At 40.7% G+C, this 26,058-nt stretch overlaps 1 protein-coding gene across 1 annotated transcript in view; it reads left to right on the top strand.

Annotated features, from left to right (window-relative positions):
- The window catches only part of NEB (nebulin), a 204,807-nt gene that overhangs the window by 122,929 nt on the left and 55,820 nt on the right, over positions 1–26,058 (top strand). The window contains 30 exon segments of the mRNA XM_034654568.1: positions 126–329; positions 874–978; positions 4,839–4,943; positions 5,044–5,355; positions 6,044–6,148; positions 6,717–6,815; positions 7,012–7,113; positions 7,251–7,358; positions 7,783–8,094; positions 9,635–9,739; positions 9,844–9,948; positions 10,320–10,427; positions 11,220–11,327; positions 11,422–11,432; positions 11,578–11,680; positions 12,100–12,297; positions 12,689–12,793; positions 13,509–13,613; positions 13,710–13,814; positions 17,174–17,281; positions 18,888–19,001; positions 19,308–19,505; positions 19,813–19,917; positions 20,571–20,675; positions 21,795–21,902; positions 23,000–23,107; positions 23,986–24,093; positions 24,991–25,095; positions 25,193–25,297; positions 25,927–26,025. Coding sequence (XP_034510459.1) covers positions 126–329; positions 874–978; positions 4,839–4,943; positions 5,044–5,355; positions 6,044–6,148; positions 6,717–6,815; positions 7,012–7,113; positions 7,251–7,358; positions 7,783–8,094; positions 9,635–9,739; positions 9,844–9,948; positions 10,320–10,427; positions 11,220–11,327; positions 11,422–11,432; positions 11,578–11,680; positions 12,100–12,297; positions 12,689–12,793; positions 13,509–13,613; positions 13,710–13,814; positions 17,174–17,281; positions 18,888–19,001; positions 19,308–19,505; positions 19,813–19,917; positions 20,571–20,675; positions 21,795–21,902; positions 23,000–23,107; positions 23,986–24,093; positions 24,991–25,095; positions 25,193–25,297; positions 25,927–26,025 — 3,768 coding nt within the window.

Here is a 26,058-nt window from a genome sequence, read left to right as displayed (position 1 = left end):
GTGTTTGTCAGGCCAATGCTTAATTTTATTGTTTGTGAGAGGTAAAATGTAACATAAAACAGCTTTCTTACTTTACCACAATTAAAAAAAACCCTGCTTCTATCTAACTTTGTTTTCTTTTCCAGGCCATCTATAAGGCTGACTTGGAGTGGTTACGTGGCATTGGCTGGATGCCTGAAGGGTCTCCTGAAGTGTTGAGGGTCAAAAATGCCCAGAAGATCCTACGAGACAGCGTCTATCGGACACCTGTAGTGAGCCTCAAGTACACAAGTGTCGTTGACACACCTGAAGTTGTTCTTGCTAAGTCGAATGCTGAAAATATTAGTATTGTAAGTCACCTTTCCCCCATGTTAAAATTAAGTCCTGCTTATAAGTGACTGGTAAATAATTAACCTGGTAATCTATTTGTAAGATAAGAACGTTGATGATAGAAAAGGTTTTTATAGTAATGTTGATAGGATTGTGTTCTTGTTATTTATAAATTTTAAACAAAGATATTAGGGGCGCCTGGGTGGCACAGCAGTTAAGCGTCTGCCTTCGGCTCAGGGGTGATCCCGGCGTTATGGGATCGAGCCCCACATCAGGCTCCTCTGCTATGAGCCTGCTTCTTCCTCTCCCACTCCTCCTGCTTGTGTTCCCTCTCTCGCTGGCTGTCTCTATCTCTGTCAAATAAACAAATAAAATCTTTAAAAAAAATAAAATAAGATATTAATACCAATTTCATATTAAGTTTGAGCAACTTATATGAAGAACTTGTAGATATTTTTTCCTTAATATGAAAAAATTTGGGATCAGAAAAAGTTGAAAGTTGTACGTTGAACTAGCAGAATTACAAATTGCAAAGTAATTTTGTTATTGTGGTTTTTTCCATAGCCAAAGTACAGAGAAGTTTGGGACAAGGATAAAACGTCAATCCACATAATGCCAGATACGCCAGAAATCAACCTCGCTAGAGCCAATGCTCTTAATGTGAGCAATGTAAGTACCTCAACAGACTCCTTTTTTGTTTGGAAAGTCACCCAGTTGGTGCTATGATATCCCTAGGGAGCTCTTCCTAGGCAGGAAAGTAAAGATTGACTGAGTGGGGATGGGGAAGGCTTTACCATCAGCGCTTTGACCAGGAGTGAGGAAGGAGCAGGTCCCTGGCTCTGAGTCACCCAGCAAGGCCAGTTACTGTGAGCCAATGTCAATATGACAAAAGGGAGATGGGAATAAGGATGAGAAGGCTAAAAGAGGAATGGATGAAGAGACACATGAACAAGAAAGGAGCGTTAATGACAGACAAACATAAAATAAAGATGAGAATTCTTTGCAAAACTATATACAAATTAATTTTAAAACCTGAATCTATAGGGGATTTTCTAGGAAATCATAAANGTTAATGACAGACAAACATAAAATAAAGATGAGATTCTTTGCAAAACTATATACAAATTAATTTTAAAACCTGAATCTATAGGGGATTTTCTAGGAAATCATAAATTACCGAAATGACCCCAGAAAAAGAATAAAAATATATAGCAAGAAATTAAGAGGGTTATTAAAGACTCTCTTTCCTCCTCTCAGACGTCAGGGTCATCCAGATGATTTAATAGGAGAATTCTTTCAGAACGTCAAGAAATTATCAAACTATCATAGAGCCTAATAAAAGAAGGAAAGCCATCACAATTACCAAAACTTGTCAAAGATAATTCCACAAAGGAAAACTGTAGACCAGTAATGAGGAAAATCCTAAATAAAATATTAACAAATAAAATTCAGTAGTACATGAATAAGATAGGAGACAAATAATTAGGGTTCATCCAGGAATGCCAAGAGGGTTCCATATTCAGAAACCTAATAATGTAATAAAACAAAAGAGAAAAATCACACACTCATCTTGTTAGATTTGAAAAAAGGCATGTGACCAATTCCAATACCCATTCTTATTTTTAAAAATGAAATCCTAGTAAAATAAGAATAAATGAATATCATCATTTTGATGCGACTAAAAGCATAAATCTCAGATCAAAGGCCAAGCTCATCCTCAGTAAGTTAATCTCATTCAAGCTAGGAATNTCCATTCTTATTTTTAAAAATGAAATCCTAGTAAAATAAGAATAAATGAATATCATTTTGATGTGACTAAAAGCATAAATCTCAGATCAAAGGCCAAGCTCATCCTCAGTAAGTTAATCTCATTCAAGCTAGGAATAAAACAAGGATGCCCGTGGACATCACCATTATTTAACATTTGCTGGAACTACTAGCTAAGTGAGTAAGCTCCTCACTCAAGCTGAAATAATTACATAAGAGGAAGAATAAAAGGTAAATATTGGGTTTAAAAGGCAAAATTATTGTTACTTGTAGGATAAATCATTATGTCTGGAAAAAGGAAGAGAATGAACTTAAAAGTCTATTAGATATAATGAGAGAATTCAATGGTTACTATACAACTTAAGAAAGCTCAAGAAAGGTATTGTCTTCACAGATCACAGAGATTTCTTATATGCAGAATAAATATGACCCTAGAAGAAGGCTCCTGCCGTAGTGCAGTTCACCATAATTTGGAACTTCACCTCTTTCAGAAAATAACAAATCTCTGTGAGAGAAGGAGACCACCCAGCAAAGATTCCTCACCGTGTGCCAAACCATACCCATCAACTCTGTTGTCATGAGATAATTTTTTCCAAGAGATGGGAAGAAAATAAAATTTGGGCACTGATATGTTTTTTTCAGACGAAAATAGTATGGTGCAGTGCCCTCTCATCACCAAGTGACAAGTTGGAGAGGCAGTTCAGTCTTTCCTGCAGCGTAAACAGACTTCTCAGCCTCTTCTTTTCTATACAGAGGCATCTTTGGCTGGACAATCAGGGAAAGTCTCATGAGCTCTTTTGCCTAATACATTTCTCAGCTGGAAATACCAGAACCCTACTGTTGATATGTTAATGTAAGCAGGACTAGTGTTTGAAAATATGGCAAAAGTGAAGTTGTAAACTTTAAATATTTAGATATTGGATGTTAAGACATTAATGATAATGGCTTGTGCTTTGGAAGAAATCAAACACCCTATTTGAATGCTAACCAAAAATGTACATTTTTTTTTTTTTTACACATGGGGTCACCATTACTATAATCTTGATAAAATCCACTATTTAAAATTGTTTCTGTCATTTGGGAAACTCAACTTTTTCAGGATATTTGTATACAATTTTCTAGTTAACCAAGCAAATTCATTAAATTGACTCATTTACTCTTCAAACTAATCATATGAGTAAAATAGTGTTACTTTGTTTTTATTAGATGGGAAGGTTGGGACTTAAAGTGATTGAGGAATTGACCCATGATCTTAAAGTTAGTAGATGAAGTTTGGCCTCAAACTCAGATTTTTCTTTTAATAAAAAATATATTTGACTACATAAAAATTTATTACATAATTAAAAATAGTGTAACAATATATGTAATAAAACTAAATAAATAAAAACAAAAGATTTTAAATAACATAATAACAAGTTTGCATTAAATATTCTCCAATATGTTGAAATTTGAAGAATACTATTTCTTTTGTACAAAAAAAGAGTCTATTGTTAAATAGAACCACCCAAAATTCATACAAAAACTTGAATGAAAATTCATACAAGACTTACCTGTACTTAGAAGGACAAAATTTGTACGAGCACTCATATTTCAGATATGCAAAGCCCATTAAACTATGAATAATTGAAATTCATCTCTCCTTTCTGCACTGTTAAAGCTCCCATATTCATTGGTATGATTTCTGAATTATACACTTAAATTACTGTTATTTCTGAGTCTTTCTGACTTTGTCAATATAGAATGTGTCCGTTTAAATATGAGCATATATTTAAAAAGCTATCTGTAAATCAGTCACTACTCTAATTAACTTCTCTATACAAATAAAAACACACTGCATTTTAAAAAATGACTACTGTTTAGGCGCCTGGGTGGCTCAGTCGGTTAAGCATCCAACTCTGGATCTCAGCTTAGGTGTTGATCTCAGGATCATGAGTTCAAGCCCCACGTTGGGCTCCATGCTGGGTGTGGAGCCTACTTAAAAAAAAAAAAAAAGGCTGTTAACCTCTAACTGTCCTTCAGAATGAACATCTATTTTTTTTATTTTTTATTTTTATTATGTTATTCACCATACAGTACATATTAGTTTAGTGTTCCATGATTCACTGTTTGCATATAACACCCAGTGCTCCATGCAATACATGCCCTCCTTAATACCCATCACCGGCCTATCCCAATCCCCCACCCCCTTCCCTCTGAAACCCTCAGTTTGTTTCCCAAGTCCATAGTCTCTCGTGGTTCATTCTGTCTTCTGTTTACTCCCCTTCATCTAACATTCGCAAACAATATTCACCATCAGCCACATAAGAAAATTTAAGAAACCGTCCCGGGGAAAACCTCCCCACCAATATAAAAGTCTATAATTCTGAAGATTACAAAATTAAGTTGAATTCAAAAATTAAGTAAACTGAATTATTGAATTAAAGAAATCTGGTAATCCTCATTAATGTCTGACGTTAACCTTATCCCAGCACTCCCAATACGCTCAGTACAAAGAGCCACTAAGCCCCGTTATATCAACCATGAGCAACTACATAGAAGCCATGACTTAAATTAGAAAGAACTCTTGTCAAGCCAGATCTTTGGACTCCAGACACAATTTCATCTTCCAGCAGTGTGATGGAGAATTATTCTTTTACCTATTCCCTTCTTAACTGATTCTGGGACTTCGAAACTGGACGGCTTTGATATTAATTCTACTTGAACCCTTGAAGTTATCAGTACATCTGAGTCCAAAATGATACCCTATTTTTTCTCCTCTTTAGAAAATTTACCGTGAAGATTGGGATGGAATGAAGATGAGCTGTGATGTACGGCTGGATGCCATCCCTATTCAGGCTGCCAAGGCCTCCAGGGAGATTGCCAGTGATGTAAGTGTGGCCTTGTTTGACTTGTCAGTTTCTAAGCAAAAATCCTAGGTACATCAGGAGTACATACTGTGATCCATCTGCTTTGTTTTTCCATCTCCAGTATAAATACAAGCTTGACCACGAGAAGCAGAAGGGACACTATGTGGGGACCCCCACCGCCAGAGATGACAACAAGATCCGCTGGGCCCTCATAGCTGGCAAGATCCAGAATGAAAGAGAGTACCGGATGCACTGGGCCAAATGGAAGACCAAGTTCCAAAGCCCTGTGGATATGCTTTCCATCGTGCATTCTAAAAATTGCCAGACCCTGGTCAGCGACATTGATTATCGCAATTACTTACACGAGTGGATATGCATGCCTGACCAGAACGATGTGATTCAGGCCAAGAAAGCCTACCAACTGCAAAGCGATGTGAGTGGGCTACATTTTAGGATGAGCTCTTCTATCATTTTGCCATGACTCCCAGAAAGTTTATATCCTTAAATTTTTGTATCTTCGCTTTATGTCTTTATACAGCCAAGAATTTGGTTTTAGTTAGACCTTATAGTACAGTGTCAAAAATCAGCAAAGCCATGAAAGATCTAGATTCTGTATCAAGGAACAAATGGTTGTGTGAATATAAATCTTAATTGTAACAGTATAAAGGCAACTGCTGTGAAAATATTATTTATGCAATTTAAGTAGTAACAGGTTGATATCATAAGTAAAACGCTGGCAGTTGTGGAAAGGATGCAGGCACAGATAAGTTTTTTAGTTAATACAGTGTTTAAAAATCTTGAATTACGTTGCCAAGGTTTTTAAATCAGGAAATTTGGGGTACAAATCTAAGTTTTCTTAGTTCTTAGGAAAAATCAGAGACTGAAGCTCCGGACATGCATTGGCAACAATAGCTGGAACTAAATTGAGGTTAACCCACTTTAAATAGAAAATAGAGCCCCCAGTTTTCCTATCACCTGACCACCTAATGAATTTACTTATGTTACCTGCCTGGCTGCTTGAGTATGTCATCTGCATATGTATTTCTCCATCAAACCGAGGGATAGAATAAACAGGACCGTATGAACAGAGTTGCAGAAATCACTCGGCCTTGTTTCCACAGGCTGTCTACAAGGCCGACTTGGAATGGTTACGTGGGATCGGGTGGTTGCCAAATGATTCCGTGTCCGTCAATCATGCCAGACATGCTGCGGATATCTTCAGTGAGGTATTCTAAAACTTTTTACCCTGCCATTTGGTGCATTTCCTGGGGGACTGAACAAAAATATACAAGCCAAAACTCAAGTCATTCCCCATCGGCAATTTTAACAAGTGCACCTGCTGTCATTTAAGCCAGACGTACCTTTTCGCAAAACAGTCCTCTACTGTCCCTAACACATCAGGGGACCACATCTGTAATATAATATCCAGGATACTCAGCTCATGATTGGAATTATATAAAGGGAAAACGTCTTTTGTCAGCAATGACAATACGCTTGGGAGAAGTTTGTCCAGTTGAAAAGGTGTATTGAGTAACATGATACATGGAATGATATGGTATATGACCTTGGTCGCTAAGCAAACCTGCTACTTTAGAATCTGTGGGAGATATAAGAAGCCAACCCAGTTGTTAAAAAATAAAATGCTAAGGAAAAGGCCGAATTGTCAAGAAGGTGCTGTTCAACTCTGGCAGTTTACACTTCCAGTAGAGAAAGACCCGTAAACCCAGTGTCTCTTTCTTAGCTCAGGCAGGACCAGAAACTGCTACTGTCTGAAAGCTATTTTCTTTCCTGTAGAAAAAATATCGCACAAAAATAGAAACTCTCAACTTTACTCCTGTGGATGACAGAGTTGATTATGTGACTGCAAAACAAAGTGGCGAGATCCTCAATGATGTAAGTACATGGCTGTCATTCTAAAATTGCCCAATCGTGAAATGTCATTTCCAAAGCTTTCCACCTACGTTAGCTCAGCAGGCAATCACCGTCTGCAATACAGATTGTAATCATTCAGACAATGCTCGAATTTGCTCGGACAACATTATGTTTTCTTAATATCAAGTAACTTAAGCCTCTTGCCTCTCATTTCCAGATTAAATACCGGAAAGATTGGAATGATACCAAATCGAAATATACCCTCACAGAAACCCCCTGGCTGCACACTGCCCAGGAGGCAGCCCGGATACTGGACCAGGTATGATTTTAGCCAGATGCCCGTACTCTGTGTGGGGACAGAGCACTATACTGTAACTGTGGGACATGGATACACACAATCAGTGCCCCATTCTGACTCCTTAGTGTAAGCCTCTGCTGTGGCTCTCTGTCTTTTAGTATCTCTACAAGGAAGGCTGGGAGAAGCAGAAAGCTACAGGTTACATTTTGCCTCCGGACGCGGTGCCATTTGTTCACGCCCATCACTCCAACGAGGTTCAGAGCGAGGTAATCACCCGTATAGACGAGTGCTCCCTGGAGTGCGCCTGGGGCTAGCAGGCCCGGCCAGGCTTGGGGGTGGATGAAGTACCTGCTCTCTCCTGGTCCTCCCTGGGGGCTTTGGGAGTTTTGTCTTGTTTTGTGGGCTTCTTTTCTTTAAAAGCTATCCTTTGAGTGCCTTAGTCTTTCTTCTAGTCCCTCACTTCCTTAAGATCTTTAAGCTTTCAAATAAAACACGGGCAGAATTAGAAAGCCAATATATTTTTTCTAATTTTAAATTGATATTTCCTTATACTTATTTCAGTGCTTTTTGTTTATTCTCAGGGAGGCAGTTGACAAGAGGCTGAGGGGCTCTATCTGCTGATGTCTCAAGCCCCCCTTTTCCTTGAGTGCTTGTCAAAACTGATGCAATCTCTGTTTTTTCTCCGAGCAGCTGAAATACAAAGCTGACCATGTAAAACAAAGAGGTCATTATGTTGGTGTCCCAACGATGAGAGATGATCCCAAACTGGTTTGGTTTGAGCATGCAGGCCAGATTCAGAATGACAGACTCTACAAAGAGGATTATCACAGAACAAAGGCCAGGATCAACATACCTGCTGATATGGTGTCGGTGTTGGCCGCCAAGCACGGGCAGGAGCTCGTCAGTGATATCGATTACCGTAATTACCTGCACCGATGGATATGTCATCCTGACCAAAATGATGTCATCCAGGCAAGGAAGGCCTATGACCTCCAGAGCGATGTAAGTGATTTTGTTTCTTAATCATCTAGAAATGTACGGTATACTCTGAGAATTATAAGCAGCGCTCTGGGAGCACCAAGTTTTGAAACTTTAAGCCATAAATATTGAGTTTGTTCCCAGAAGGGAGTTAAGCTGGGTATGAAGTAGAGAAAGACCCAGAGCAGTGATTGGCTGACAGCTGCCTACTAGTATATCTGAATAACTTTCAAAGTCATTAAAAAAAATTTTTTTTTTGCAACATCTCACATTTGCCTGGAAAATTATCAGCTGATTTAAGATAATAATTGGCTTGGAGTGAGAATGGAGAGTGAGTTGGGATTTTAACAATGTTAGTTGATAGTGTAGTCGAGGACCTGGGAATGCCCCGTTCTTGCTTTGCCAGGCATTTTACTCCTGCAGGCATTTATGAAGGACTTGCTTGCAAGGAATCAAAGCAAAAGGGAAGCCAAGTACTGAGGAGTCTCATGAGGGCCAGAACCCCTCACGCAGAGCTTTGGTAAAGGTGGGGTAGAGAGCACATGACATAGGCCATCTTGCAGAGAAGCCTGAGTCGGGACCTTTAGCTGCCACCAGCAGTCTGCAAGGAACAGAAACTGCATCGACGTGATGCTCAGGTGCCCCCGGGAGCTAACCCTACCTGGTCTTCTCATTACCAAAGTGGAAGCAGGAAACCAAAGACTGCCTGCAGCACAGCTGCTGAGCTCGAATATCCCACCGCACTGTTGGTGCGGCAGAACGACTGTGGTGGACCTTTAGCCAGACTAGTAGCTCCATTACAGTTGGCGAGGGGTGGCCTGAGAGAATCCAGGCACTAGGTGGGGGAGGGGAGAGCTAGGCTTGGCCGGAGGGATGTGTCCCTCTGCTCTATAATACATGAGAATTCAGTCGTGTCACTTTCTTTATATAGTCTTAATGTCCCATATATTTCTAAGTAATTAAATATAAGTCCATCTAAAATTATATCCTTCTTAGTAAAACCTTTTCTTTTTTTTTATTTTTTTTTAAAGATTTTATTTATTTATTTGACAGGATAGAGACAGCCAGCGAGAGAGGGAACACAAGCAGGGGGAGTAGGGAGAGGAAGAAGCAGGCTCATAGCAGAGGAGCCTGACGTGGGGCTCGAACCCATAATGCGGGATCACGCCCTGAGCCGAAGGCAGACGCTCAACCGCTGTGCCACCCAGGCGCCCCTAGTAAAACCTTTTCTTAGGCTCACTGCTGAAAACAACGGCTCCCTGCCCGTTACTCCCACAGCACTTGAGTGTTCTCGCTCTTACACTCTCCCGTTGTACATGACTTCTCTTTACACTAGACTCCTTTATACTTAGCCCTCAAAACACCTAGGACAGTACCTCACTCCTAATAACAGGCTCAAGAAATATTTCTCAGGTGAACAGGTGAAATCATGACCGAATCAATGAGGCAACAGTCACTAGAGAGAAATCCTTAAACAGCTCCTGAAAAAGTTGCTTCCGATCTACTGTCTGTAATCCTGTGTCAGTCATTTATACCTGCGTTGTATCTCTCTTCCTGCTCTCAGAATGTCTACAAAGCTGACCTGGAGTGGCTCCGTGGCATTGGCTGGATACCCCTGGATTCTGTGGACTACGTGAGGGTTACGAAGAATCAGGAAATGGTGAATCAGGTACACAAAGCCTGTTCTCACCCATTGCCTGGCCCCCTTGCCTGCCGTGTGGGGGCAGATACCCAATGGAAGGAGGCCAGTCTTAATCATCTGTTTCCTTGCAGATAAAATATAAGAAAGATGCTCTTGACAACTATCCTAACTTCACAAGTGTCGTGGATCCTCCAGAGATTGTCTTGGCTAAGATTAACTCAGTCAATCAAAGTGATGTGAGTTTGCTTCACATATAACGGTGTGCATGGACTGGGGGGTTCATTGTCTGTCATCGACTGCATTCACCTACCTCCAGATAACTGCTTATAAGGAAATGGACAGTGGGGTGGGAAACTATGAGATCCTCTTTGGCGGGAACGTCTTAAAAGTCACTAGTAAGAGGTGCACTGTACTCACAGAAAGTATCTATATTCTTGTTCAAATTATTCTATTAGGTAAAATGAACTGAAATTCAACCAGTTAGTTAGTTTTTAATCTCTAAATGCAGACTGATTATTATCTTGCTAGGTAGAAACTATGAAATTTTAAATATACATTCATATTAACCAAAGGTTTTGTTTGGTTTTGTCTTGTTTTTCCTCCTTAGGTAAAATATAAAGAAACATTTAATAAAAGAATAAAGGGCAAGTACATGTTTTCTCCAGATACGCCATACATCACCCACTCCAAAGACATGGGAAAACTCTATAGTACTGTAAGTTTTATTTTATGTGATTTACAACTCAGTTCTTAATTTTAAGCTCTTGTCAGTATTCATATCCTTGGCTGATTTTGTGAACCACTGAACTTATTATTTTTATTGTATTTAGTCTTGTTTATTAGAAATAATTTGTCTTGTTTATTAGAAACAGCATTTATTCAGCTGGTATATTTTTGAGCTCCTGTGATGTTCCAGGCACTGTAGGAAGCACTAGGGAGCTAAAGCTCAATAAGACAAGCCCGTCAGGAGCCCATGCGAATGAGGACAGACATACAAGTAAGCAGTATCAGGTGCTATCACAGCTCTAGGCACACATAGGACTGAGCACCTGCCAAAAGGGCAAAGAGAGGAAAGGCCAGTCCTTTTTTTAGCAGGCACGAATAAATATCTCCAGCCAACAAATGGAAGGCTTGGCCTCCAACTTTTAATTCATCTAAGTCAAAGGATGATGTGTGTGTATGTAGTGGGTATGTATGTATGTATGCATGCCCAATGGGAAGCAAACTTTGGTGATTGTCTCCCTACGTGAAAATTTATTTTCACTTTTATTAGAACTGTAAATATAGTTAAACTCAGTTATAAACTGCCTCCTTATCTATAGATTTAATATGCAGTAAAATCAAAAAACTCTGCCATATTCATAGGAAGGCACAGTAATGGCTCTAAGTAAAGATGTAAGCTTTGCCTTTCAACAAACATTTTACTGTGGTTTTACTCTTTTCTTTTTAGCAATATCTGAAGGAAGTTGACCACAGACTTTTGTTGACACACATTTCTTTGTTCCAGATACTGTATAAAGGGGCATGGGAAGGAACCAAGGCCTACGGCTATACCCTGGATGAACGCTACATTCCCATTGTTGGAGCTAAGCATGCCGACTATGTGAACAGTGAGGTCAGTACTTTCTCCTCGCATGGGTTTAAGAGTCTTCATTGGGGGAGCTGGTTAGAAAATCCCAGTGATTCTCAATGTTGTATCTACTTCACAGCTTAAATACAAANTGTGAACAGTGAGGTCAGTACTTTCATTGGGGGAGCTGGTTAGAAAATCCCAGTGATTCTCAATGTTGTATCTACTTCACAGCTTAAATACAAAGAGACCTATGAGAAGCAGAAGGGTCACTACCTGGCTGGGAAAGAAATCNAGAGACCTATGAGAAGCAGAAGGGTCACTACCTGGCTGGGAAAGAAATCAGTGAGTTCCCTGGTGTGGTTCACTGTCTGGATTTCCAAAAGATGAGGAGTGTGGTAAGCGAAGCTCACTTTCATAGAGGATTTGTACCCTTAAGTGTACTGTTAGTCTGCCTGTCTGTAACTTGTTCTTTGGTTGAGAAGGGCATGGAGTCCTTCTTGAGATTTATCCCCACCCCTGCCAGTTAACCTTGTGTACCTTTGATAGCTATGGGATTCCTCCCTCTCCCTCCCTCCTCCACTACCCCGCAGTAAGGTATCTAAGTTTGAAAAAGGAGAAAGCAACAAGGTAACTCTTTACCCCTGCGTTATGAAAGAATGGGATATTGAAAAAGAAGAACATATTAAAGTATCTTTTTTTAGCCTTTGTTTATTCTAAAGGTACTGATCTATCCTAGAGCTAAGTCAAAAAGAGATCAATTTGAATAATTAACATTTGAATTCCTTCTTTTTGTCTTTAAAAAATGATTCTTTAGTTGAACTACAGAAAAAATTATGAGGATACCAAAGCAAATGTTCACATCCCCATCGATATGATGAATCACGTGCTGGCTAAACACTGCCAGTACATCCTCAGTGACCTGGAATACCAACACTTCTTCCATCAGTGGACGTCTCTCCCGGAAGAACCCAACGTTATACGGGCCCGAAATGCGCAGGAGATCTTGAGTGATGTATGATGTCCCTTCTGCAGCTTGACTTAGTTACAGGCTTCACTCAACCATGCCTTGGCCCTCCATGCTCCATTTGTCCCTGTATTCATAAATGGTGCTGCTTTTTCAAACACAGTGGCACGAGTAACCACTTTTGGTGTAAGAATCCCCTCTGAGCCATGTGACACCTATGTTAACTATTTCACCTGCTTTCACACCGGACTAAATTTAGCTATTCCTCTCCTCCTAAGCTTCTTTAGGTCAGTGCAGTAAAGACCTCCAGCTGTTGAGAGGCCCACCCTGTGACCACTAAGCACTAAGTCCAGCCAGTATCTGAGAGGAAATTATCAAAATGCCCAATCATAAATTCAGTTAGTACCTTTGACCTTTTGTCATTTCTTCTTTCTTGCAGAATGTGTATAAGGATGACTTGAATTGGCTGAAAGGCATTGGATGCTATGTTTGGGATACACCTCAGATCCTCCAAGCCAAGAAAGCATATGACCTCCAGAGTCAGGTGAGATCTTCCTAGAACGACAGGCTTGCTGTGGGTCAGTGGACTCCGTGGTGCGCTCAGTGGGGTGGCAGCCAGGCCAGCTGTGTGCCAGGCAGAGAAAGCTGCTTTAACAGTGCAGGCTCCAAGGCAACCGAAGGCCCCCTGCCCAATAAAACCTCTCCTGGTGATCTGCTCTGGTGCTGGACCTTCTCAGTTCTAGTCTCTTCTGTGGTTGAAGCATTTCATGTTTATAACAGAAAGTTTCCTGAGAGGTGTTTCATAGTAAACCACTCTCAAGCATCTATACTGAAGCTGATAAGGTCAACTTGCAGAGAATAGAATGCAAATGCATGCTTTGACCTTAGGTAGATAAGTTCTGAAGTAAAAAATAGATATTTGGAAAATTTCCCAGCATATGGTTTGGCTCTGACAGGGCAGGTTAACGGAATGTTGAGGCTGTGGGTCTGTAGTCAGGGGTGGGGCATGTGCATGGAGAAGACAACAACATGGAGAAGAGGACCTCTTCTGGCGAAGAGCCAGAGCCCACTGTTGGGCAAAACAAACTATTCGTTTTGACAACCGTGCAAAGTCGGCAGGAATACAGAATGATAGCCTCTCTGTTCCTATTACAGCAGAAACCCAGAAATAAATAAAGGCTCATCTAAGTTGGCACAAACTGCTCAAGCTGAGACAGACCTGTATTTTACCATTTCCGATAACTTGTTTTTCTTTACAGCTACAATACACGGCAGCAGGTAAAGAAAATCTACAAAATTATAACCTGGTCACAGACACCCCACTTTACGTGACTGCTCTTCAAAGCGGCATAAATGCCAGTGAGGTGCGTCTTCCTTGTACTTCTCTTCCAGGACAAGCCATTGTCTTTATGTATTTTCGAACAACAGAAAAGAATAACCCATCTTTTTTTTGTGTGTAGGTGAAATATAAAGAAAATTATCATCAGATTAAGGACAAATATACGACAGTTCTAGAAACAGTGGATTATGACAGAACCAAGAATCTGAAGAGTCTTTATAGCAGCGTGAGTTCTTTTTCTTATTTTTGTCTTTATTCTCCTTTAAAGATAACGAGGGAATAGTTGGGAGAGGCACCTTATCCCCAAAGGTTTTTCCAGTTTTTCCAGGGACCTTCAGATTCCTGCTGTGTCCCATTGGTAGTCCCAGTTACAATTCAGTGAGCCTCAAGCGGAATATTGCCCCATCTCATGCAGTTGACCCAAATTCAGGAGCGCCTTCCTTATTGCAGGCAGGTAGGGTTGAAACTACGCTACATTGACCCTGAACGTGTCCTTCCCCGGCTTCTTCAGGGGCCAGTGGCTTATAGCCTACAAACACTCTTTTTTTTTTCCCCTCCTCTGAATTGGTTAATTCAACAAACAAGTTTTTTCAAAACTTCATTTTGAAATCATTTTAAATTTACAGAAAAGTTGCAAAAATCATAGAATTTCAGCATACTTTTCTCTGTAATACAATGATCAAAACTAAGAAATTGATAACATTGTTGCAGTGTTAGTTATAGACTTCATCCAGATTGCAGCAGGGCTTTCCCAGAATGCTTTTCTGTTTCAGATGCCTGTCCATCATCCCACATTGCGTTTAGTTGACGTGACTCCTTAGCCCTCTCCAATGTGATCATTTCTCAATTTTTCCTTGTCTTTTTCTGACTGTGACACTTTTGAAGAACACTGGCCAGTTATTTTGTAGAATGTCCTTCAATTTGGTTTCACATGATGCTTTCTCGTGATTAGATCGAGTACGTTTTTGGCCAGCATAACACAAAAGCGATGTGTTTCTCTCAGGCGTCAGAGCAGGTGGTACTGATGTCGGTAACTTGTGCTGTTGAACTTCATGACTTGGATAGGTTGCTGTCTGCTGAGCTTCTCCACTGTAAAGTTACTGTTTTTTCCTTTGCTATTAATAAATTTCATGGAGGAGATACTTTGGAACTATGCAGATACCTTATTTCTCCTCAAACATTCTCTCACATATTTTAGCATCCAATGATGGATCTTGCACGAAGCAGTTATTGCTATGGAATGTGCCTGTTGGTGATTTTCTGTTTCCTTTGTCCTTTCCATATGTATTAACTGGAATTCTTCTGTAAGAGACAACTCTTCCTTCCTACCATTTGGGTTTTTTTATTTGTATCAGTATGGACTCATGAATATTTATTTTCTTCTATGGGATGTAGTCTAATACTGTTATTTATCTTGTTGCCCAAAGTATTTCACCTTTGACCACTGGGAGCGCTTTCCAGGGTGGCTCCTATAAGACCTTCACATACTCTGTCCTTGGTTTGAGCACTTCCTCACTTTCTGGCACCACAAGATGCTCACCTTGTATTTTCCCTGTTCCAGACCCACCTCTCCAAGGAGCCTTGGTTTATAAAAGAATAGCATTTCAAAACCAAGATCTAAGCACTAGGTGTGTCCATTGCTACTGAGGTGTCTTTGCTGCTAGGACCCTTATGTGGACTGAGCTTAGAAATATATGTATGTATACTAACCCATGTATGCATACATATCTGTATTCATTTGTATATTTACCTAATTACATCGTGTTTTTAACCATGAATTCCTACTGATGCTTTCAATATAATTCAACACCACAGAGCTCATTCTAGACTTCTGCTTCTTATTTTTTCCAACATGTGACTTTTTCTTTTCCCAGAAAGCCTGGCTTTCATTACCTATGATATGTTTACTTATTTGTTCAACTATTATAGGCACATAAAGTGTTTTCAGAATTGCTAACCCATATTCCTGTGAGAAACAAATTTACTAACTAGAGTACAGTATTTTGTATAGTTATTTTTGTCTATAGCATAACCAGTCAAAAAGCCATTTTTTCCAGGGGCGCCTGGGTGGCACAGTGGTTAAACGTCTGCCTTCGGCTCAGGGCGTGATCCCGGCATTGTGGGATCAAGCCCCACATCAGGCTCCTCTACTATGAGTCTGCTTCTTCCTCTCCCACTCCCCCTGCTTGTGTTCCCTCTCTCGCTGGCTGTCTCTATCTCTGTTGAATAAATAAATAAAATCTTTAAAAAAAAAGCCATTTTTCCAAAATAACTTAGTTGTTTTCTTCCTCACTTCCTTCAGCGTGGTCTTGTTGTGCATCTGTAACACAATTAGGTTTATTTGTTACAATTTGTATTCCATTTTAGTCCCCTCCCCATTATGGTTGATTCTAAGTTTTAATTTACATACAGTAAATTTTACTCTTTGTGGTATATAGTACTACGGCACTTTTTTTTTTAAGATTTTATTTATTTGAGAGAGAGAGAAAACATGAGCAGGGGAAGGAGCAGAGGGAGAAGCAGGCTCCCAGCTGAGCAGGGAGCCCGATGGGGAGCTCGAGCCCAGGACCCTGGGATCATGACCTCAGCCAAAGGCAGATACTTAACCGACTGAGCCACCCAGGCGCCCATAGTACTATGGCTTTTAACAAATGCAAAGAGTCATGTATTTGCCATCACAGGGGAGATACAGAAAACCTCTCTATCACCTCAAATTTTCCCTCTTGCTTCCCTTCTCTCCCTTGACATCCACTGAAGTATCTTCTGCACCTGTTTAAACAAAGCAAATTTTCAAAAACCTTTCCAGAATATCATGTAAATGGAATTATGAAGTATGTAGCTATGAGGTCCGACTTCTTTCTCTTAGCAAAATGCATGTATGCACTACACACATTGCTGCATAAACCAGTAGTTTATTGTTTTTATCGCAGAGTGGTATTCCACTGGGTGAACGTACCACTGTTTTATCCATTCATGGTTGAAGGAAATCTGAGTTGTTTCTAGTTTTTAACAATTACGAATAGAGCAGTTATATACATTTGAGTATAAGTTTTTGTGTAGATGTAAGTTTTTGTTTCTCTTGAGTAAATAAATACCTAGGAGTGGAAATATTTTTGGAGCTCCCACTAGCTACAAAAAAGTAGGAAAGGATAAATAGATTTTAAGTTAGTAGTTTTCATCCTTCAGGATTTCCTAGATCTATGGGGAATGAACATGGCATCAAAAACTTTGCTTTAAATTATGTACAGTGAATGTAACTCTTTGTGGTATATGGTACTGTGGCTTTACAAATGCAAAGTCATGTAGTTACCACTGTAGTCAAGATACAGAGAAGTTCTTTATCACCCCATGATAACTGCCAAACTGTGATAAGTACCATGGTAGAGAACAAAATAATGGACTGTGAAATTATGGTCATGGCATTGAACCTGTTATTCACTGAGGGGTACTTGGATCCTACCGAATATGAAGATTGGGGGTTGTTAAGGAGTGTCTGAAAAAGGCAGATAGAGGAAAGATCCCCTTCTCAAGAGCCAACCAGAATGTGTTTTTCCGTATTCACAAGATGGTTTTTAACCCCTACAGAACCTGTACAAGGAGGCTTGGGATAGAGTGAAAGCCACCAGCTACATCCTGCCTACCAACACCATGTCCCTGAAGCATGCCAGGAACCAGAAGCATCTGGCCAGCAATGTAAGTGAAGTGCAAACGTGATAGCCTCCCACCCACGCTCTGCCCTCCCCAGTTCTCTGCTCCTAGAGTTTGGCCAATTCACATGTTAGCTATAATTATGTGTTTATGTATATCATAAAAGAAAATCCTAAATTACATGAGCTATTTGGATACAGTATTAAGTCTTATGAACTTTATGCCTCTTATGAATCCTTTATGCCTAAAATGTTCTTAAGTAAAGTCTTTTATAGTAAAATCCCCTATAATCTTCATTGTAGTCCTAATAAGCCAGTTCCCTTTCAGAAACATAACTTCTTTTAGAGACATTTACCTCTTAATTGTGAACATTTTACATAGCATTTTAGATCAGTGTTTCTCAAACCTTTTTTTTTTTTTACCATGACCCACAGAACTTTATTTTATATTGCAAGTCCACACACACACACACAGAGCTGGTGTTTATGTGAGCTCCCTCTGACATAATGTTTTACAGAAGACTACGTCCTGGTACATTAAAGTCAATACAGCCTCATCATTTCAACTCGGTTCTAGTCATTTAAATGCTAGCAATCCAGTAAATTGATTTCACTGACTTCTAATGGGTCTAGAGATGTATATTTAGGAAAAGACTTTGTTGGACAATATATGGAGTTAATTTCATTTTTACCTGGAGGAAAAACTAATGTATGTGATCTTGCCCAGACCCAAGTCTGGAGGACTGCCAACAGACTAGCCCAAAGGAGCCCAGCAGAGGTTTTCTCCTTTAGTCATGAAAATAGTTATAGAAGCAGAACTTTCAGCAACTTGGTTTTGGAACAAGATGGGACACAGAGAAGTTTTTTAAAAGAAGAATTTCAATAGTAGTTTTGAAAAAACAGTGCCTTTGAATACTATCTTCTTTATAACTGAAGAATGGTTTAGATGTAAGGAGCATATGAACTAATATTCTGGAAAATTCTGCTGAGAGTTTTACTTGGTTTCCAGTCAACAAAGGGCTTCGCTGCAATTCTGACACAAATATTCCTATCTATCTATCTATCTATCTATCTATCTATCTATCTATCTATCTTTCTTTCATTCATTCTTAACTAAGATGTGGTTCTCTGAGTAATGAGAATTGTTATTTTATCGTGTGCTAGGAGTTTGGATCTTAGTCTCTGTAAGGGCCTTCACTCCTAGTTCATGCAATCATGGAGCCTTAATTCATAGGCAATATGGCTTAAGAAGCAAAAGTTGGTTTCCCATAGACATTGGTTACAGCGTATTTTTGGAACACCTTTTAAAAACTGAAATTCAAGGAGTATGTCTCTGAAACATCAGGCTTGTCAGTTACTAAAAACAAAGAAATTCCTGAGCACATTTCTAAAACAGTAACTAAAATTGTATAGCTCTCTACAGTCTAGACAGGACTATCAGACATAGATTAGTTCTCGGGATAACCCTGTGGCAGGCAGTCATGGCACACCTGTATGTCTGGGCACAGATGAGGAGACAAGCCCACAGACGTGGTGACCCCAAGTTGGCTGGATCTCGGAGCTGGGCCCTTCTTATTAAGTCTGTTACTCTTTAACAATATAGATCCATTACCCTCCAAAATGTTTTCTTCCTTTGTACTTTGTCTCTGTAGATCAAATACCGAGAAGAATATGAAAAGTTCAAAGCTCTTTATACTTTACCAAAAAGCGTTGAGGATGATCCAAACACAGCACGCTGCCTCAGAGTCGGCAAGTTTAACATCGATGTAAGTAATCCCAAAGGCCTGACTTCAAATCAAGGCCAAGTCATATAGCCCTCCGTCATAAATCAGAGCATTCTCCAGTAATGCACAGGGCACTGACTGTGCATATGTGAAGAAGCCAAGTGTTATTTCAGCACATGCTGCTTACCCCACCCCCATGAATCTGTAGAACGTGTCAGAAAATTCCAGATCCCGCCTGACGGCTCTAAGTTGTTTACCCTGACTTCTGCGGGGCATAAGAGAGGCGTTTATTGCCGTGGTACCTTGCTCAATTCCCTGCGTAACTGGCGTGTTACTTTCTCTTCATAGCGCCTCTACAGGTCAGTGTATGAAAAGAACAAGATGAAAATCCACACCGTGCCTGACATGGTAGAGATGGTTACCGCTAAGGATTCGCAGAAGAAAGTCAGTGAGATTGATTACCGCCTCCACCTCCACGAGTGGATTTGCCACCCTGACTTACAAGTCAACAGCCATGTCCGGAAAGTCACGGATCAGATCAGCGACGTAAGCCCACTGCTCATGCAGGTCCCCCGCCCCGGCCCCGCACACCCATCCTGAAAGGAAGCAGATTCACCCGAGTCTTCACCCCAGCCTTCTTCCAGTGTTGCTTTCCTCTGCATCCATGGGTCTGTCCCTGGAAGCCGAGCTCTGTGCGTCGCTGTTTTCACGACACCCTTGGCCTCACTGCATGATGCCTTTCGATGTTCATTCCATAAAGTCATCCTGGGTCCAGGGGTTGTCCATGTCTTTGGTGTTAAAATTAAGGTAAATTTTTTTTTTCTGATTACGTCTATCTGCGTCAATCCTTTAGATTGTATACAAGGATGACCTCAACTGGCTAAAAGGCATTGGTTGCTACATCTGGGACACCCCTGAAATTCTTCATGCCAAACATGCTTATGATCTACGGAACGATGTGAGTTTGCCTGGTTTTTTGGCTTGTTTTTTTTTTTTTTTAATTTAAGTGTATTTCCTTTTCTATATAGTCTAAGTCAAAGGGAGAGTTATGGACATTGTCACAGACCAGCTATGTCTTAAGTGGTGTTGAGGATGGCTGAGCTGGAGAAAGATGCTAGGAGCAAAGAACGGCCATTAGCAGGAATGTGTGTAGCTTTCCTATTAAACAATGCAGTCAGGCTGTTCTGTTGTCCTCTCGTGGAGAAGGGACCCCTGGCTCTTCTCTCTACATTTGGACTATTTCAGATATATTGAGCACATAATTCCCATATTAGGAAAATCTCATTTGTGAGGTGTTTGTGATGCTAGAGACAGGATCTATTTATAAAGAGAGAATTTGCTAAGCAAATTAACACTGTAATCAAGATTTCAGTAAAAAAGCTTAAATGATTCTAGCCTGCTAGGAGGCTGCTAGAAGGCTCTGGAAGCTCCATAAGACTATAAGCATTAATTATGCAGATTATCATAAAATTCAAATGCCTCCTGGTCAATTGAATAAGTGCTAATGGAAAGTAAATGTCATGAGTGAAAAGCAACGAAACCCTCTGTGAAAGCAGCAGTTTCTCATACAGGGAACCGTCTAACACAGGCTTATTTTATTCCTCTCGGCAGATCAAGTACAAATCTCATGCGCAGAAGACAAGGAATGACTACAAGTTGGTCACTGATACTCCAGTCTACGTGCAGGCTGTCAAAAGCGGGAAACAGCTAAGTGATGTACGTGCCCACGGGGAAGCAGTGTGGACAGTAATAAAGACTGGCTGCCACTCAAGCAGAGTGGAAAAAAAAAAAAGTGTCCTTTTCTAACTGGGAGACCAGAGTTAGTGCCTTAGAAAGTACTTACAGATTCTGCTCTTGTCTCCTAAAACCCGGTGTGTTCAATCAGTTCCCAGGGTGGAGGTGTCAGCAGTCTCACTCCATGAAGTACTCGGTGTTTTAGAGCTTTTTGCTTTGAAGTTGCGTTTGGTATCCTTGTGTCAGGAGCAACAGTTCTGTCTCACTGCGGAAACCTTCTACTACTTGAGAGCCAACTGTGGTAGAGCGAGGAGGCAGCGGGCTCTGACGTGAGCGATGCGGGTGGAGTCCAGCCTCTTCCGCAGGTCCTCCAGGAGACTCGGGTGGAGCCTGTGTGAGGCTCCACGTGCTTCCGTGGGCGCCGTCCGCATTATGTCCACTGTCACGTCTGACACCGATCAGGCAGAACCGGAGCAAAGCTGCTCTTTTTTCTTTTCTTTTCTTTTCTTTTTTTTTTTTTTTACTAACCCTGCAGGTTAATGAGTAAACAGTAAATCCTACCAGTGAGTTAGAATGCTAAAACCTATTATTTTTCTTTAAAGATTTTATTTATTTATTTGACAGAGAGACAGCCAGCGAGAGAGGGAACACAAGCAGGGGGAGTGGGAGAGGAGGAAGCAGGCTCCCAGTGGATCAGGGAGCCCAATGCAGGGCTCGATCCCAGGACCCCAGGATCACGCCCTGAGCCGAAGGCAGACCCTTAACAACTAAGCCACCCAGGCGCCCCTAAAACCTATTATTTTGAAACTTACTTTGAAAGTGGTGGAATACACACTCTTTCTCTTATCTGCTGCCTGAGACATGTCTTCCCGTCTCTCTCAGTGTGGGGTCCACACTCTGGTTGTGATCCTATTGATAAGACACAACAATAGATCAGACAGAGTTCTCTTTTGCAATTCCCTGTATAATTGGCATGTTACTTTCTAACATGGGAAGCAGGCTACTTTTCTTTTAAGAGAGACTTGGATTTCCATTTATGTTGCTTCTTTCCAACAATGCTGCTGCAGTAAGCCAGCTGACTCCTCTTCTCTCTGCATACAGGCTGTCTACCACCATGACTATGTGCACAGCGTCAGAGGCAAAGTGGCTCCAACAACGAAAACTGTGGATCTGGAGCGAGCCCTTCATGCATACAAGCTCCAGAGTGAGGTGAGCAGTGAGAAGCCCACACGGTGCCCTGCAGAAATTCAAGAGGCAGCCTGCAAGGGCCGGGCCCATCCGCTTCTGTAGAAACCGCCTTGGCCTGGGCATTATCTCAGCCTGACCTTGTCAATTGTAAATGCTATTCCGTTCACATGAGTCAAAAAGACAAAGAAAACACTAAAACCATATAGTCTGTCTCCCCTCTCGGCTGGCAGGATCCTGACACCGAGCAAGCAATGGGCATTTTTAGAGCAGCATTTACAAGAGACAATGAAGGAAGCCAGCCTACTGTCTCAGCCTCAAAAACCTAAAACCAAGATGACAAAGACAAGGCATATAATCACAAGAGACTACTAATAATAAGAGAGAGAGCTAGAAATTTCTGCTGGAATTCAGAAGAGAAGGAAACTGGATTCCACTCACATATTTCATATCCCTATTCTGTGTTACCTGGTCATGCTACTTTGGCCTCGGCCTCTCATGTTAGTCTCCTATCTTGAATGTTAAAAGTAATTTGGTTTTAATTTGGTTTTTCATATTTCAAATACTATTCCTACTCCTGGAGCTCCCCCAAAAGACAGACTATTTAAGGTTACAGTCAGGAACTCCTTTTCCCCTTCTGCCAGGGATAGAGTATCCTGACCTCTTCCCAGCCTGACATCAAGACACTATGTTTATGGGGAGGATGGGATTCCAAAGATGTGCCTTACAGTTATGACTCTCTCAGGGATTGGCGATGAAGTGAATACTACCAGAGGTTGGGGTTAATGGCAGAGGCAGCCCTGACTACCTGTTTTCTCTACTTTTCCCATTTTCTTGCTAGACACCATGTGACTAACTGGGCATATGTTCAAAACATAGAAGAATTATTTCCTATGAGCCCCTTCACTCATCATTCTCTTTTTCAAAAACAGTTGGTTAAGAGTAATCTAATTCATTGCCTGACTCTTAGAACTTCCTTAATTTCTTCCTGAAATCAGTTTAGTGAACATAAGAACGTGAAGTATCTAATTGAAAATGTAACATGGCTGCATGTGACTTGTTTAACTTAGATCAGTTATTTGATGTAGATGTGGTTTACTCACTCTTCCTCATTCTGGCAGGGTCTGTATCGAGATGCTGGCCGGCGCTCTCTGCCTACTGGATATAGGCTTCCAGGAGACACCCCTCACTTCAAACATGCCAAAGACACCCGATACATGAGCAGTTATGTGAGTGGTCTCCTCCTCATTCAGATGGGGTCTGATATTCATTAGTAGCCTCTCTAATGCCCTAGTCACACCCCGAAGGTTCAATGTGATGTAATGATGGGACTAGAGAAGGGGAGACAGTGTGTTTCCTAGGGGTGCTGTGGAATTGCAATCTGGCAGTGCTGTGTAGCCCAGTGGGTTAGCATAGGACTTTTGTGGGATTGTATCTGTGTGAGTCATTTACCTTGGCTTAGGACTCATGGCTGTCATGCTGCCTCTCCTCCTGTTGGCATTAGCACTGATGCGTCCTGAACTATTCCAAGCCATGTACCAGAAATGGAGCTTCAGAAACGCATGCTGATGTGTGGCCACAGTGTTATCTTCAAGATAGAACATCACTGTGTATTCCTGTGAAAAAGAAAGGACTTCTTGCCTAGCTGCTGGCCAGGCAGGGTCCAAGAGCCAGGGGCCCAAAAATATGGTTTCCAAAGCAGAGAGTTGCAGATTTAATCAGCTCACGTGTCATTTTTAAAAAATCAGTCTATAAAGCCATTCATCAGTCTCAAAAGTAGTCTCTCATTTCTTCTTTGCATTTCCTAATTTCCTAGCTGTACTGGGACTAACAATGTGGGGCTTTTTCCTTGTATTTTTCATACCTGCCTATAAACAGATTTATCTAGGCAACACTGAATTTTATTCCTTTCTGGACCTGGCTTAATTAGCCAACGAAATAATTTTCATGGTTTAGATTACTATTGAAATTTTGTCAGTGACTTTTCCTTATACTTAATCCTAGAGAGTAATTTTCAAATGAAAGCAACAACTCCTTTCTATTTGAGAAATGTAAAGCTACTCTCTGCTTACCCATCAGTGAGCTTTTTTCGACTTTGCTTTTCCAGTTCAAATACAAAGAAGTTTATGAACACTTCAAGGCAAATGGATATACGCTTGGCCCCAAAGACGTTCCATTTGTCCATGTCCGGAGGGTCAACGATGTTACCAGTGAGGTACTGTGAGTGTTGATTCTGTGGGGGAAACACTGAGTTTCAAAGACCATGGCTCTGAGATAAGTCAGTCAGTAAAGACATATGGTCATATGTGGAATTTAAGAAACTCACTCATATGTGGAATTTAAGGGAAGAGAGGAAAAAAATAAAACAAGACAAAATCATAGAGGGAGACAAACCATAAAAGACTCTTAATCATAGGAAACGAACAGGGTTGCTGGAGGGGAGGGGGTTGGCATATGGGGTAACTCGGTGATGGACATTAAGGAGGCACATGATGTAATGAGGACTGAGTATTATATAAGACTGATGAATCACTGACCTCTGCCTCTGAAACTAATAATACACTATATGTTAGTTAATTGAATTTAAATTAAAAAAAAATTAAAAAGACCATTGCTTTGTTTGAAATGTATTAAGAGTTTACTGTATCTTAGTTATAAATTTATACATCAGCAAGGTGTAAGAGGGTCCTTTTAGTTCCCATTTTGATACTTGTATCCATTGGCAACATTTTTCTGTATTTGGTAATGCCATTATAGAGACCTAATTCATAGATTATAATGCAAATTAATTCCTTTTTTGACATTTGTATTAAAAAATTTTAATAAATTTGCATTTTAGTCTGACTCATGGCCCTGGTTTTCTATCTAAATGATTGGTTTGTATATCTGATCCTATCCAATCATCTGATAGAATGTGGAAGTCTTTGTGCTCAGAGTTCTTCTCCTAAATAAAATAAATACCATTTTCTTTTTTTTCCTAATCTCAGTCACTTTCTTTATCCTTAATTGCCCCCTCATGGCACTTTATGTAGAATATTTGGTTGTTGATTAGTCAACAGATGCCCTCATCTTCCTACACTAAATACCTGGAATGGTTTTTCTTCCAATGTAGAGATTGTATCGACAATTGTATCACAAACTAAAAGACAAGATCCACACAACTCCCGACACACCTGAAATCCGCCAAGTCAAGAAGACACAAGAGGCTGTCAGTGAGGTGGGTATTTTCTTAGGAGAGATGGCAGGCTGTGGAACCCAGGGAGGAATGTCCACCATTTGGTCTCTGATGTGTGTGTTTCTGGGCATTTTTTTAGTTGATCTACAAATCAGACTTCTTCAAGATGCAAGGTCATATGATCTCAATGCCATTCACACCCCAAGTGATCCATTGCCGCTACGTGGGAGACATCACCAGTGACGTAAGCCTCTCATGGGGTCTTTCTGAAAGGTTCTTACCAAGAGGCTGTCCGCATTTAAGCCAACCAGTGGTCTTTGAACATCCTTCTGCATTGAGTACTTCTAAACTGAGTGTACAACTTGGAGGTGAAATTGTGTGGAAGCAGGACCCCACATTTCTCTAGCTATGGAAATAGTAGTAAGAGGACCACTTAGGAATTACAAGAATTGCTGACCACCATTCTACATTCAACACTGAATCATTACCAGCTCCTCACTCTACATGGCCTCTGTCCTGGGTCCTGTTTAGCATCCTTCTGCTCATCTCCACTCCCATCTCCTTTAACAACTTTCTCCTGCCATTTTCGCTTCTCCTTAAGTGTTTCCTTCTTCTAAAAGACCGTTCCATTCAATCTATGATTTCCTCCCATCAATATAATAATAAGAAACAGCAGTGTTCTCCTCAGCTTCAGGTTAGAGATTAAATTTTAAAACCTGTTATTCATTTGGACGCAAGCAAACCAAGAAAACAGAGTGGGTGTGTTCAACCAAAAAGAAAAATATTTCAGTATAAAAGTGTCACTACTCTGTCTTACTTGTTCCTGGTTTATATTTACTCATGGCCAGCTATGTTTCTGTTTCTGCCACACAGATTAAATATAAAGAGGACTTGCGGATCCTCAGGGGGCTGGGCTGCTTCCTGTATGACACTCCCGACATGGTCCGCTCCCGGCACCTGCGCAAGCTCTGGGTGAGTGCACACCTTCACAGCATGGAACTACCC

This window comes from Ailuropoda melanoleuca, chromosome 2 (genome assembly GCF_002007445.2).
Source record: "Ailuropoda melanoleuca isolate Jingjing chromosome 2, ASM200744v2, whole genome shotgun sequence".
Classification (NCBI taxonomy): domain Eukaryota; kingdom Metazoa; phylum Chordata; class Mammalia; order Carnivora; family Ursidae; genus Ailuropoda; species Ailuropoda melanoleuca.
Note: the sequence above shows the minus strand (reverse complement) of the source record. Positions and strands in the feature narration are given on the sequence as shown.